We start from the raw sequence: 13164 nt of genomic DNA on the forward strand, positions 1-13164 counted from the left end.
CAGGTGGTACTCCCGAGTACTGATAGACAAGGGTCAGGTGGTACTCCTGAGTACTAATAGAGACACAGGGTACCTGCTCCTGGTCTGTGGCCAATGGGGTTGCACTTGGTGGTCATGTATAGAGGCATTTTGGAAAACAACTTAGAAGGTGCTTCAGGGGCTGTTAATATTGTTTTGTTGGATGTAGGCATTTTGCTCATCTCTTCAGAGGACATAATCCTAAGCATGGGGGATGATATTTACTTATAAATGTTGACACCACATGGTTTCTAACAAGAACAACAAAAGGAAATGTCTAAAAATGTCTCCCGGTTGGGAAAGGGTTTTGTAAACTCTGCATCGCTCACCTCGTGAAGCGTTTTCCCGCCATTACAAATGCTGTTTGAATTCCGTGTGACAACAGGGAAAACACCACCGTCTCTAATGGAAGAATGGGTCCGAAGTGCCCTGGAGTCTGATTGCAGCTCTGAGGAAAACAGATGAGGTGCCGGCAGACCTTGAGTCAGCGTGGTGGGCTTGGACTTTAGTTGTGTGTGTCTGTTTCTCAAATTGGCCAGTTTTCTCTAATGGGGCTGTGAACAACCGCTACGACCACCAGAAAAAAAACACAGAACCCAAGATTTCAGCTTTAGTCCGACTTGGTGAAATGCGCTTTGTCTCAGTAGGTGGCTGTAGGCTGGAAAGAGCAGGAACATCCCCTGACAGGGCTGGAAAGGGCCCCAGCTGCCCTGCCCTCTGCCCAGGTCCCGGGAGGCACGCCTCATCCCTGTCACACGGGTCGCAGGCACCTTTTCTCTGAGGCTCTGTTCCTTCTTGCTGCAGCGAGAAAGAAACCACCCTGCTGCTCTGCCTAATTCAGGACCTCCTTCTATGTAAGAGTATTAGAACTCCCTTCAGCAGTGGGTTCGTGTTAGGTTACAGTAGGATTTTGTGCTGCATTTTAAATAGGATGCAATTACGTAAAATACTCCTGGGAAGAAGATCTCTTCCTTCAAGCCCTCCTGTCTGTCTCTTTTCCTTGAGATGCTCTCTGGCGTCGGCAGCGTCCTGAATGGGAATCCCACCCTCTCCATCCCTGTCCTGCCTTTCCTGGCACGTGGTTCAGGGTCCCCTGGGGCAGAGCCTCGAATCACCCGCCTCTGCTTTCTCCCGCGCCAGGTGCTGTGGCCAGCACAGAAGTGAAGATGAAGCTACAGGAGTTTGTCCTCAATAAAAAGAAGGCGCTGGCCCACCGGAACCTGAACCACTGCATGTCCAGTGACCCTCGCTACTGGTATGGGTAAGTGGAGGGGCCGGGTCTCCCCTGCGCCCGGGTGCACGGGGTCTGGGGGTAGACCAGAGTGGTGCTCAGTTCTTCACCCTGGAGGGCGTGGAATTAGAAACTCCGTGAGCCAGCAGCACTATGTGGTCAGACCAGCGTCGTCCAGGTGCAGAGGGGGTCTGTCTTTAAACAAACCTTAAAGAGACGTTCGTGGGGCCAGTGCCTAACCATTATTCTTGGCTTCTCACGCAGTTCTTTGGCCACAGAAAGAACCGCTTAAAAAGGAACTCTGGTCTAAATCGTCCGTAGGCACCTCCCGAATTTCTACCCGGTGTGTTATTGATTCCCAGGCAAGTCAAAAGCACCTGTGGTCTTTTCATTGTTTTTATACTAAGAACCCTCTCCCAGGGCCCGCTTAATGGACAGAGACCACAAAGTGCCTTGTTCGTGCTCAGAACTGAAAGCCAAAGAGGTCTTTCACTTTGTGGCGAGGATGCGCGTGTGCCGGGGGCCTTTCCTCTGGGCCTGTGCGCGGCTCAGCAGGGCTGGTAGTTGACACATGCCGAGTTGGAAGCGGAGTGACAAAGTTATGTGGCTTTAAACCATGGTCAAAGGTGCCTCAGATTTTCGCTTTGACTATACTTTTCTACAACTTTTCAAGGGCTTTTTTCTGTTCTAGAAGAAACCTCACAGGGCAGTTTTCATAAATGAAAATGTGATCATCGTTAATTCATTGGGGGAGAATGTAGCTCTTCTGGAGCCCCCAGATGGGCAGCAGTTCTGCTAAAACACCGCCAGATCCCACTGGAATGAACCCATTTGTTTCAGTAGATGACGCTGGCTATCGTGGTATAACATGAAAGGCATTTCTGTTCCGAGGCCACCTCTGCTCTGAGTGTCTGCAGCCCCTCAGGCCGCACTCACACGAGCAGGCTGTCGTTCATGCCGTTCAGCCAGTGGCACGACTCGCCCAGAGCAGAGACGGCAGCGGTGGTCCCCGAAAAGCCATACACAGCAGCCATGTGCCCCGGAGCGATGGAGAGTTCTGGGGCAGCACACCTGGGGACCCCACGATGTGGTGGCACCGATCCGTGGTCTCCCCCGCTAGTGACAGCCCCCTGGGTGTTGCAGTGGGAAAGCTCCATTTCCCCTTTTGGGGGAGGTTGCCGGGCAGATGCCCTGCAGCGAAGCGGGTTAGGTAGGGAGGGAGGAGAAGCCGGGTGGGCAGGCGGGTGAGGACGTGGGGACCGCCCAGCAGTAGCCGGTAGGGCAGGGGTGAGGAGGTGCTCCTAGATCCTCCATGGGGGAGGGGATGGGATCCGAGGGTCGGGAAGTGTCAGGAGCCGTTTCAGGAGAGGGCCTATCCTGGGGAGGCGAGACCAGCTGGGAGGCTTCGGGAGCAGCGGTAAGAGCGCTGTGGGCCCAAAGGAGGTTGGGGGGTGAGAGCAGAGGTCATGGTTGACCACACTGGGGTCTTCGGACAGTGGCCACAGTGACGTGAAGAGATCGGGGCAGCCAGTGCCAGGACACCCCATGAGTGGTGGGGCGAGGTGTTCAGGCTGGCAGGAGTAGAGTCCCAGGACACCCCGTGAGTGGTGGGGCGAGGTGTTCAGGCTGTGGCAGGAGTAGAGGCCGTGATGATGTGCTTGTACATGACGGGGAGGACGGAGCCCGCAGGATAGGAAAGTGCTGGCGGCTGCCGGGGAGGGGTGGTCTCCGCAGAGCTGCACGTGCCAAGAGGTTGGAAGGGAGAGAGGGCTTTGGGGAGGAGGGGTCAGCAAGGAGCACCTGGGAGCCGAGGGGGGCAGGTGGGGGCATGCAGGGTGGCTAGGCCTGGGGGCAGGGTGCCAGAAGGGGCTGACACGCGCTCCCTGGTGAGCAGGGCAGCTGAGACCTGGCGGAGGCTTGCTTGCCCGGGTCCAGCGTTTGGTGGGGAGCTCCCTCTTCCCCGGGGGACTGGGCCGTGCAGGCTGCAGTGGGGAAGGACTCGTCTCAGCGGAGTCAGCCGGGGATGGGTTTGTTTGCATTGGGTTTGGCACCTTTCTCGTTTTGTCACCCAAAACCAAACCAGATCATGGACCACATTCACTTGCTGCATGAAGGCAAAACTTTGCTGGAAAACCAATCCAGCAAAAAACCAGTCTTGATAGGGGAAGAACCTTGACCCTGGCTTCGTGCCACACATGACAGTCAGCTTAAGTGTCATGGACCTGAACGTAAAAGCTAAGTTGTTAAAACTTCCAGAAGGAAACATAAGAAAAAGTTTTCATGACCTTGGGGAAGAGGTAGGCAAAGACTTCTTAAAACACTAAAATCTTCAACCATAAACCAAAAAACATAAACTTAATCAAAATGTAAAACTTTCACTCTTTGAAAGCCACCCTTAAGAAAATAAAAGGGCAGGGCGCAGGCAGGAAGAAAATATTCGCAATGCATGTATCTGACAGAGCACTTGATCCAAAACATATAAAGAGCTCCTACAACTCAATAACAAAAAAACAGGCAACCTCCTGAAAAAGTATGGGCAAAAGACGTGACCCCATACCTCACAAAATAAAGATGCAAATGGTCAGTAAGCACATGAAAAGATGGTGAGTCATCCAGGAAATGCAGTGCACAGCAAGATGCCCCCTCACGCCCAGTGGGTTTGAAATTGAACAAACCCAGTGTTGGCCAAAGTGTGGAGGCCCTGGACCCCTGCACGTGGCCAGTGGGGATTGAAGTGGCACAGCCACCGGGGCAGTTTCCTATGAAGGTAAACATACTCCCACCCCATGACCTGGCCACGCTCCTAGGTGTTTCTCCAAGAGAAGTAAAGTCTTCCATCTGGGCAAAGACTCGTGTCCCCATGGTCATAGCAGCTTTATTCATTATCGCCAGAGAATGGAAGCAGCTGAGTGCCCGCCAGCAGGTGAGTGGTGAAACACAGGGGCACCCACTCCCTGGTCTGCTGCTCAGCGATGCCCAGGGCTGCCCGCCAACACCTAGAAACGTTAAGCTTGGTTGAAGATGCAGAGACTGTGCCTTGCGATGCCTTTGCCAGCAGTTCTAGGGTCAGCACAGCTGAGCTGTAGTGACAGGAAGCCAGGCGGCAGGGGCTGGGGGTGGAGATCCCTTGCCAGAGGGCAGTGGGCCTTCTGTGAAGGTGGCGCTGCTCTGTATTGTTACTGGCGTGGTGGTTCCACGGTGCACACGTGTGAAAACCCCCAGCTTTAAGCTCATCGTACGAGACTGTGGTGGCTGTCCTTGTGGCAGCCACCAGCCACGTGGGCTCCAGGGCGTTGAAGCGAGCTGTTCAGATTGAGACAAGCTGTGAATGTCAGACACGCCGGATCTCAGAGCCTCGTGGGAAAAAAGAACGGGGACTATTTCCTTAATACTTTTTAGATTGATCATGTGTTGGAATGATAGGATTTGGGATAAACTGGGTTAAGGAGAACACTGGCGTTGATTTCACTGCTTCCTTTTTGCTCGTGTGCACATGTCTGTGAGAGAATTTTAAATTGCATTTAAATTGAATTTTTAATTGTAGCTGGTGTTACGTCCTTTGGACAGTGCTGGTGTGAGTGATTACAAGTTGTATTTATTTTAAATCACCTGCGTAAATCTGAGGTAATAGGAAAGGCCAATGGTCGATAGAATTGAAATGGCCGAATTTGTGTTTAGCTTTATTCTGTATTACAATCAGAGGAACGTTTAGAAAGAAAACAAGGCATATTTGTTTTTCCATCTTCATCAGGGAGGATTGTCTTTAAGACAAGGTGCCCCTCCCATCAGCCAGGGTCACAGCAGAGACACACCCTGGCTGCTTCCTCCCCTGGCGGGAATGAAGGGTTGAAAACCTGGAAGACGATTCTGGTTGGGGCTGAGTTAGACACAAGAGCGGCAATTCAGGTTCTGCCCCCGGGGTACAAGGGTGTGTGTGTGTGTGTGTGTGTGTGTGTGTGTGTAAGTGTGCGTGCAGCCAGGGACAGGACTTGGCGTTGGCTCACACGTCCAGACTCTTGCTTGCTGGGGGCGGGTGTGAGCCCTGGCCTGTGTGATGAGGGACGGATGCCCCCCCCACCCCCAGAGAGCAGGTGGCCTGTGTTTTCCTTGGGAGCCCTGAGCGCGGGGCATCTAGTGATGCGTTGGTTTCCCTCGGTTTTGCGCGGTTTGGGGAAGCCAGGCTGCTGTGCGTGACATGCGTCCCTCTTGACGTCTGGATCCATCCGCGCTGGTACCAGCTGGATCAGTCCGACTGCCTACTCTGGGCCACACTCTCTTGGACGACGCAGAGCAGGTCTGCTGAGAGCTCTCAGGCCAGCACACAGGCAGATTCATGCCAGCTGCCTCCTGTTCTAGCTCATTTTAAGGCTGGGCAAGAAAGTGAGGATTTGAATACTGACAGCAACTCAAGAGATCAAATCAGAAGAGAAAATCTATTAGATCTTAAACAAATAGCTCCTCCTACTTCCGGCTTAATTACAAACAAACTCTACTATTAAAGTATAACTGTAAGAGTTATTATTACCTATAATATTTTATTAATCATAATTGTCTATTTTTTTAAATCATGTAATACACACACAGGCCTTTCCATGTTTCTTATGAAGGAGAAAGTGAACTCTTTCCCAGGTTAGAACTTGGCACTGAAGGAGAGGTTTGGAACCGGCCAAGGCCATGCTCCCTGGAGGATGCGGCCTGAAGATGTTAGATGCAGAGAGAGTTGCCCTCAGACCTCTAATGGGGTTGTGCAAGGGTGGCCCCCCTAGGTGAGGCCTGGCGGCACGACACGAAGAGGGCACAGCCAGCATGAGGGTGGCCGGTCCGGCCCGGATCCCCGGCCCTGGCCCCCTTGACATGCGTCCCGATTGGGAGGTGCTGTGCCCTGGGCAGAGGGGGTGCGCAGCCTGGCAGGGCGGTTCTCCGGGGCTCTCTGGGCGCTTCCCATGATGCTGCCAGCTGGGATCCTGGGATTGGGCTCCGTGATCACCACGTTCTCTGCACCGGTTTGCTCTCAAATATTTAAATATTCACCTGTAAGCATTTAAGTGCTCACATTCTTAATTCAAATAACACCAGGTGCGTACATGTGGAGTACTGTGTATTCAAATAAATAGTCTAACAAATTCCACATAAGTAAGTTGGCAAATTCGTTTCAAGTCATTAAGCAGATTACACAGTTTAAAGACTCACAGAATTCATTACACCTTCTGAGCCTCCAGTGAGGCCGAGCAGAGGCAGCCGCACCCCCAGAACGTTTGCTGATGGTCAGGCGCGGCCGGCACCCTCCTCTTCCCGAGGTCTGATCCCCACATTCAGCCTCCTCCTGGCGGCCGCCCCTGTCCAGCCATTTCAAGGATTTTGCATTGTGCCCGGCTCCTCATAAAGCAAGTAAATTTCATGAATCAGCTCCCAGGGCAGAGGTGTTGCCGCCAACCCCTCCCTCCCCAAGGAAGGGGAGATGGCTGGGGCCACCGTCCCCGTGAAGGCACTTCTGCTGAAGGGAAGTCCCCGCGTGGCTCCTGCCCTCAAGAACCGGACGTCACCAGCACTGTCCCCGAAGTCCCCCGCCAGGTCTCAGCTGCGTCCGGCACACCTGTGTCCCTTGCACCTGGAGCCCACCTGTCTCCCTCTGTCCCCTGTGTCCTGAGGACCGTCCCCTCTGTGGCCAGTGGTGACAACCCCCACCCCCCACCCCCGCCAGCCTGAGAACAGACCCGGTCAGGAGACACCCGAGAGGAAGAGGCTGTGCAGAGCCCAGGCACCGGGAGCACGGGCATGCGGTCGTGCCGGCCTGCTGTCCCCGGCGCCGAGGGCCCGGCAGGGGAGGCTGCGGTCGGCGTCTGTTCGCTTGTTCAGTGTTGGTTTTGTGTCGTTTCAGTCTTGCCCCAGAGAGGAGGCCAGTCTGCCCAGGAGGCCGGCTGCGAGCTGGGCTGGCGCGTCAGAGGAAGGACCGGCGTCGTGGGGACCTGTGCAGGGCTCCCGTGCGCGCTCCCTCTGCACGGCCACGTGTGCCCGTGCATGCGGGTCACTAAGCCTCTGTCCTGCCCGTTCTCTGCAGGAAGACGCAGCACAGCTCCCTGGACCAGAGCTCCCCGCCCCAGAGCGGGGCGTCGGTCTCCTACAGCCACCCGGTCCTGGGCATGTACGACGCCAAAGATGACTTTCCTCTCAGAAAGACAGGTCGGTGCAGGGGCTGCAGCGGGCGGGGAGGGGGTCCCAGGCGGGGAGGGAAACCTGTACGAGGAGCTCGCTCGCCGTGTCCTGGGAGGCCCCTCAGGTGCGCGTCTCAGGTTACGTCAGCAGTTCCCTCACGGGCCAGAAGGATAAGCGTGTCAGACACAAGCAGGGCTCCCAGGGCGCTTGGATTTTCTCCTAGCGGTGGCGGTTTAAGTGGCAATGCCTTTTAAGAAAAACCAGACGGGCCGTGGGCCCTGCGTTAGGGCGGCCAGAAGGCCAGGGGCCGGAGGAGAGGTGTTTCCGGAAGCTTTGCCCCCGAGAAGTGAGGGCCTGGGCTGCGGAGGGCCAGCTGCCCTGGTCTCAGAGGTGGCAGGTGGAGCCCACGGCCACAGGGCCGCGTGGGAGATGCCGGGCGCCTGCTTCACGGAATGGGAATGTGTGACACAGCTTTTTCTTCGTGAAGACGAATTTTGTTTCCTCCAAAGGATTTTGGTCCATTCTGGACAGAAACGCTCTAAAGCAGCTTCTTCACCCTGGGGATGAGGTATTGGGAGCAGGGCCTGAGGCTCCCCTGCCGCTCTGTCCTAAGGACAGAAGATGTGGGGCCTCTCGGGGGGCAGAGCTGCGCCCCGGAGAGCACGTGGTGTAGCAAAGCCTGAATGGGAGCCGGAGGTGAAGGGAGGGGGAGTTCAGCTCAGCCTCCGTGGACTTGACCCTAGCACAGGTGTGGGGGGCAGGGGCCCCAGGGTGCAGTGGGACGGCAGAGGCCCCCCCCACCCCGCCCCCCGTGTCAGAGGGGAGGCGTCTGCCCACGTGGGCGGGGTTTCATCCAAGGTGAAAGCACAGCTTCTGTCCTCTTCTCTCCAGTTCGAGTGCATGGCTGTCACCCATGGTCCCCCAAGAAGGGCGTGGTGGGCTTCACCCTGAGAGCCTGCGGGCTCCGTAGAAAGGGGCGTCTGTCGGCACCCAGGCCGGCTCCCCCAGGTTGCCCTCCACACCCCCCTTCTGGAGCCTGGGGCTGAGATCAGCCACGCTCCAATCAGCAAAACGGGGGCCTGTGCTTGGAAAGACCCTGGGCGAGGAGACAAAGGCCGCGCCTGCCCCAGGAAGCCTGGCCCTAGTGGGAGTGCAGCCGGGGTAGCAGGGCTCTGAGCGAGTGGGCGGTGATCCTGCAGCCTGGCGGGTCTCTCCCGCCTGGTTTGCAGCTCCTTGCCCCAGGACAGATAACTGAGGCTCTCCTGGCCTCAGTCTCTCATCAGTAAAGTGGGTACACTGGGCGCACCGTGCTTCCTCCCACCCTGGGCGTGGCAGGTGTGGTGCCCACGGCCCCTGGAGCAGCAGACTCCGGAGGACGCGGAGAACTGGGCTCCTGGCCGCCAGGCGGAGCCGTCCACCTCCCTCAGGGCCCTTCCTCTCTGGAGAGCACACCTGTCCCTTCCCCCGAGGGAAGCAGCTGTTCACAGGAAACATTGGTTGGTTGCTGAGATACGGGAAACGTGACGGGTTTCTCTCCATCGCTGGCTGAAGCCGCCCTGCTTCACGAGGGACGGCTTTGCAGTCAGCCTGGCCCTCACCGTCCAGTGTCCTTGGCAGACAGCCTCGCCGAGCGAGTTTGCACATCTGTGAAATGGGGCAGCAGTGCCACTACTTCAGGGGTGGATCCGTTGTGGGGCTGCTGCCTCGCAGGGCAGGTCGGGGGGCGGGTGGGGGTCAGGAGCAGAAGGGAGGATTTGGCCGCTCGTGGGCTGTGCGCACAGCCTCCAGTGAGGCCACCAGGGACACGGAGCCACGCCCTCCAGCCCCTCCCCCGCCCTTCCCTGTCAGCATTCCCTCGGGGGTGGCAGGGTCCGGTTTGTAGAGTGAGCATGGGGCATACCTGTAGCCCATTTTACCCAATCCAGTCACTGAAGACCCCTCAGTGAGCCTTTACGGCCCTGCTGTCAGCGACTGCTGTCCCAGTGGTTCCTTGACGGCCCCAGGGGACAGAGTCCAGGTCTGCAGGGAGCCGTGTGTCTGTTACCAGCTCAGGGCTGGCAGTGGCCGCTGGGTGGACACTCGCACTGGGTGCCTTGCCGGGTCACACGACAGTAATCCGGGGTCCTCTGGGTTCCTGGCACTTAGCCTGCAGGGGGTGCGCTCACTCCAGGGCGGTGCCGCGTGCCCGAGCCCAAGCAATGGCTGCCAACCCGCCTGTGTCTTCCCTGCGATTAGTGAGCGAGCAGTGGCCAGGTGCTTCCTGGGTGCCGGGCCCTGAGCTGGTGTGGCAGGCGGGGGGGACGGGCCACAGTCCTCAGCCTCCTCCAGTCCCGCCAGAGGAGGTGAACAGCAGGGTCCAGGCCCAGGGTGGACGTCAGGTTCTGCCTGCGGGGCCCGGCCAGGGAGGGGCCCCGGGCACGTGGAGGGCAAAGCTAGGTTTTCACCCCAGTACAGATGGAGTGGACCGAGGCCCCGTCTCAGGTCTCAGCAGAGGCCCTGGCCCCACTCCTCAGCCTGCACCCCAGCAGGGCCTCCACCCCAGCAGGGCCTCCACCGCCTGACAAGGGTCTGCCGGAGGCAAGGCGGCATGCAGCAGCCGGTGGAGAGCGGGGTGTCTCTGATCACTGTGGCCACATGTGTCAGTGAGTAAGCGAAGCTCTCCCTGCCTCCTGGTGAGCTGAACAGTAGTTGTACTAGTTTATTTTACGTCCACGTGTAGCGTGGGTCGAGGTCACCAGGGAGGAGGTCACAGCCGCCTTTGTCACACATGATGCTCGTCTCTGCAGTTTGGGAAGGGGCCGGTCGCCGCATGGTCCATGTGTCGTTCTGTTGCAGTTTGCGGAACCCGTGGCATCCTGGTGGCCTGGGCAGTGGTGGGCAACACCCGCACCGTGCATAGTTGTACCTGGGTGTCTGTCAGGTATAGGGTGGTAGATGCCCTGCGGCTGTTGCTCAGGGCCGGGCCAGGGAATCGGCCCTTTCTGAGCTGCCCGGGCAGGGAGAAGGGGGTTCACTCCACAGTGCCTGGCCCTGCCGGGCCCCCTCCGCTTCCGGCCCCCGCACGGGGCTTTTGTACTGGGCTGTCTTCCATCAACTTTGTGCTCATTAAACAGTAGGTGTGAAAGTGCTCAGAAGGTTTTCAAAAAGGCTTTGTTGTGCTTTTCCAAGGAAACTTGCAGAGATGGCGAGTATGGTCAAGTACTAGGCAGTGTTTACGCTGAGAAGGGCCTCGCTTCAAACTTTGATTTCTATCAAACTTGGACTCCTCCTCACTTGAGAAGTGAGACCTTGAACGAATCTTTTTCAGATATACCTGAGCTTGACGGCCACCTGAAATACGCTGTTGAAACTACTGAGTAGGAAAGAGGGTGTAGGAAAATACCAGTCCTAAGCATCAAGTAGAGTGCTTTGTTAATTAAAAACTCCCAGAAGGAAGGCATACATACGACAAATTAGGACATAAGTAGAATGCACACATGTGCGTGTTACCCCCCAGAGACAGCTCCCGTTACGGGTTCGGCATCTCTCTGCGCAGATGCGGTCTATGCCTGTGTGTAGGGTGTGCGTCTGTGTGCGTCTGTGTGTGTGTGTGTGTGTGTGTGTGGTGTGTACGGACAGTCTCTTTGTCAAGAAAAACACCTGCTTTGCCCTTTGGCTGCAACTTTATTTTTCAGTTAACACTGTATCGTGGGTACCACTCCATTTCAATGTATCAAGAGCAGCACCTTTTTCTATATTATCCCAACATGCGAAGATTACAGCAGTTGTAACAGTTTTCTAGTTTTTATTTTGCCCACAAATATAGGTCCCTTTGCTCACTGTTTTTGTAGGATAGACTCCTGAAAATGGAGCTGCCAGTTCAAATGAGTGTGTGTAGCGTAAAGAGCCGAGCACGCGGGACCCTGCCAGCCGCTTAGGAGAGGCCCCTCCCCCACGTCACTCGTGGGGTCACTCGAGCAGGTGTGACGGGTGCGGAAGTCACAATGTCTCTGATGTTTCAAAGAGCAGTTCTGTCATCGCTAGTGGGGTTTGGGTGTCTCTGTTTACTTTCCATCTTCCCTACCAGGGAGTAAGCTGAGTGCTGTGTTGCAGAACCCCTCTGCCGTGCTCCCACGGTGCAGAGTGGCCAACGCTCCTGAGCCAGGCAGCAGGGGTGCCGGCCAGACCGTGTCTCTCTTGTCCACCCCCTGTGCCCAGCGTCTGCAACCATACCGGTCACACAGGGAGGGGCCCTAAATGTCCAGTGTTTAAAGGCAGCTCACCCAATCGCTTTTCTGTCAGCTGTTTTTTTTTTTCCTTGTTGCTTTATACGTTCATACCAATCCTGTCTCTGTCATGTATGCTACAAAAAATTTTAGTATTCTAGTCTGTCTTTTTCTTTCTAGAGTTCTCTTTTTATTGTTATCGAGGGAAATAAATGTCCATAAATCAAAGAGCCTCACAGGCTCACTCGGGAAACAGCTGACCCACCCTGCCCAGCCCTGCCCCAACCCTTTCATTTGCTTACTTTCCTGTGTGCCTGGGTTGTTGTTGTTTTTTTAATTGAGGTACCGTTGATGTACAGTATTGTACACTGGACAGTTTTTAAAGGTCATATTCCGTTTGTCGTTACTATAAAACGTTGGCTGTATTCCCCATGTGTCCCTGTACTTGCTTTCAATTCACCCCCACGCTTTGGCAGATGGGGGAGCTGCTCTTCCAGGGCAGGTAGTCCGCAGCTCTGCTCCAGCCCGGAGGCCCCCCGCGGCCCCTGGGCCCCGCTGCACGGTGTCCTGGGAGCCTCGGCCTCTCTTCCCTGGACTCCAGGTGCTCCTTTGTGTGTGGTCTCCTTCATCTTGGTTGTGCAGCTCTTCCAAGCTTTCTGAGAAATGGCGCGTGGAATGTGAGTTTTTTGAGTCCTCACAGGCTGGTAAATGCACTTATTCTGGCTCCCACGTGATGCATGATGTGGTTGGGTCTAGAAGCCACTTTCCTTCAGGACTTTCAAGTCCTCATCTCGCCCTGGGAGTGGCCCCTGCAGAACCCGACACTGCTCACAAGGTAGACCCTTGGGCCCTGCAGCTCTGAAACCTTTCCGGACACCCCCCAGCGAGAGGCTGCAGGCCACAGCGAGCCCACACTGACCCCTTTTGGGCACTGGGTCTCCTCTGATGGAGCAGCACACCTCCAGTTACTTTGCCAGTGATTTTCCCTGCTCCATTTGCTCTGTCCTCTCCTGGTGTTTCTGTTAATTTGATGTTGGGCCTTTTTACTCCCAATTTTCAGATTTCTCAACTTCTTCTTCAGATATCTCCTTTCCGCTCTTTCACCTTTGTTTGAAGCGTCCTTCACTGTCCTTTCAGGATTCCAAAAAGGGCAGCTCTGAGCACACACACTCTCTGAATTCTGTGCCACTGCCCCCGCCATGTGCTGGGCACCCTTGGTGGCTCAGTCTCTGCTTTCCTCACCCGCTGCTGGGCGTGATGTCAGGACACGGCAGTGTTGCTTCCAGACAGACTGACCCTGAAAGGGGCCCCCACTGGGGCCGGGGGCCGCGCACTCCCTTTTGTGGGTGCTGCACTGCCCTGGATCTCAGGAGCAGCTTCCGTCCCCGGGCCGGACATGTGTTTGTGGAAACCCTGTGTCGGTTCAGCTGAGATCTTAGTAGGAAGAGAGTTGTTGTTTCCTTGCCTGTTAATCTGGTGGGGTTTGGGCTTTCTTTTTTCTTTTTAAATAATGATAAAGTAAGAAACTCAGTGTAGAAATAGAAACAAATGAAATGT

The 13164-nt window shown here is 55.9% G+C and overlaps 1 protein-coding gene across 3 annotated transcripts in view; it reads left to right on the forward strand.

The window, feature by feature from the left end:
* HDAC4 (histone deacetylase 4) overlaps positions 1 to 13164 on the forward strand; it is a 242510-nt gene that overhangs the window by 152984 nt on the left and 76362 nt on the right. For all 3 annotated transcript variants that reach the window (XM_029224637.1, XM_029224635.1, XM_029224636.1), the window contains exons 5-6: positions 1159 to 1279; positions 7308 to 7429. In XM_029224637.1, the coding sequence (XP_029080470.1) occupies positions 1159 to 1279; positions 7308 to 7429 (243 nt within the window). The remainder of the gene's footprint in view (positions 1 to 1158; positions 1280 to 7307; positions 7430 to 13164) is intronic.

This window comes from Monodon monoceros, unplaced genomic scaffold (assembly GCF_005190385.1).
Source record: "Monodon monoceros isolate NGI ecotype Baffin Bay Population unplaced genomic scaffold, NGI_Narwhal_1 Super_Scaffold_16, whole genome shotgun sequence".
NCBI lineage: Eukaryota > Metazoa > Chordata > Mammalia > Artiodactyla > Monodontidae > Monodon > Monodon monoceros.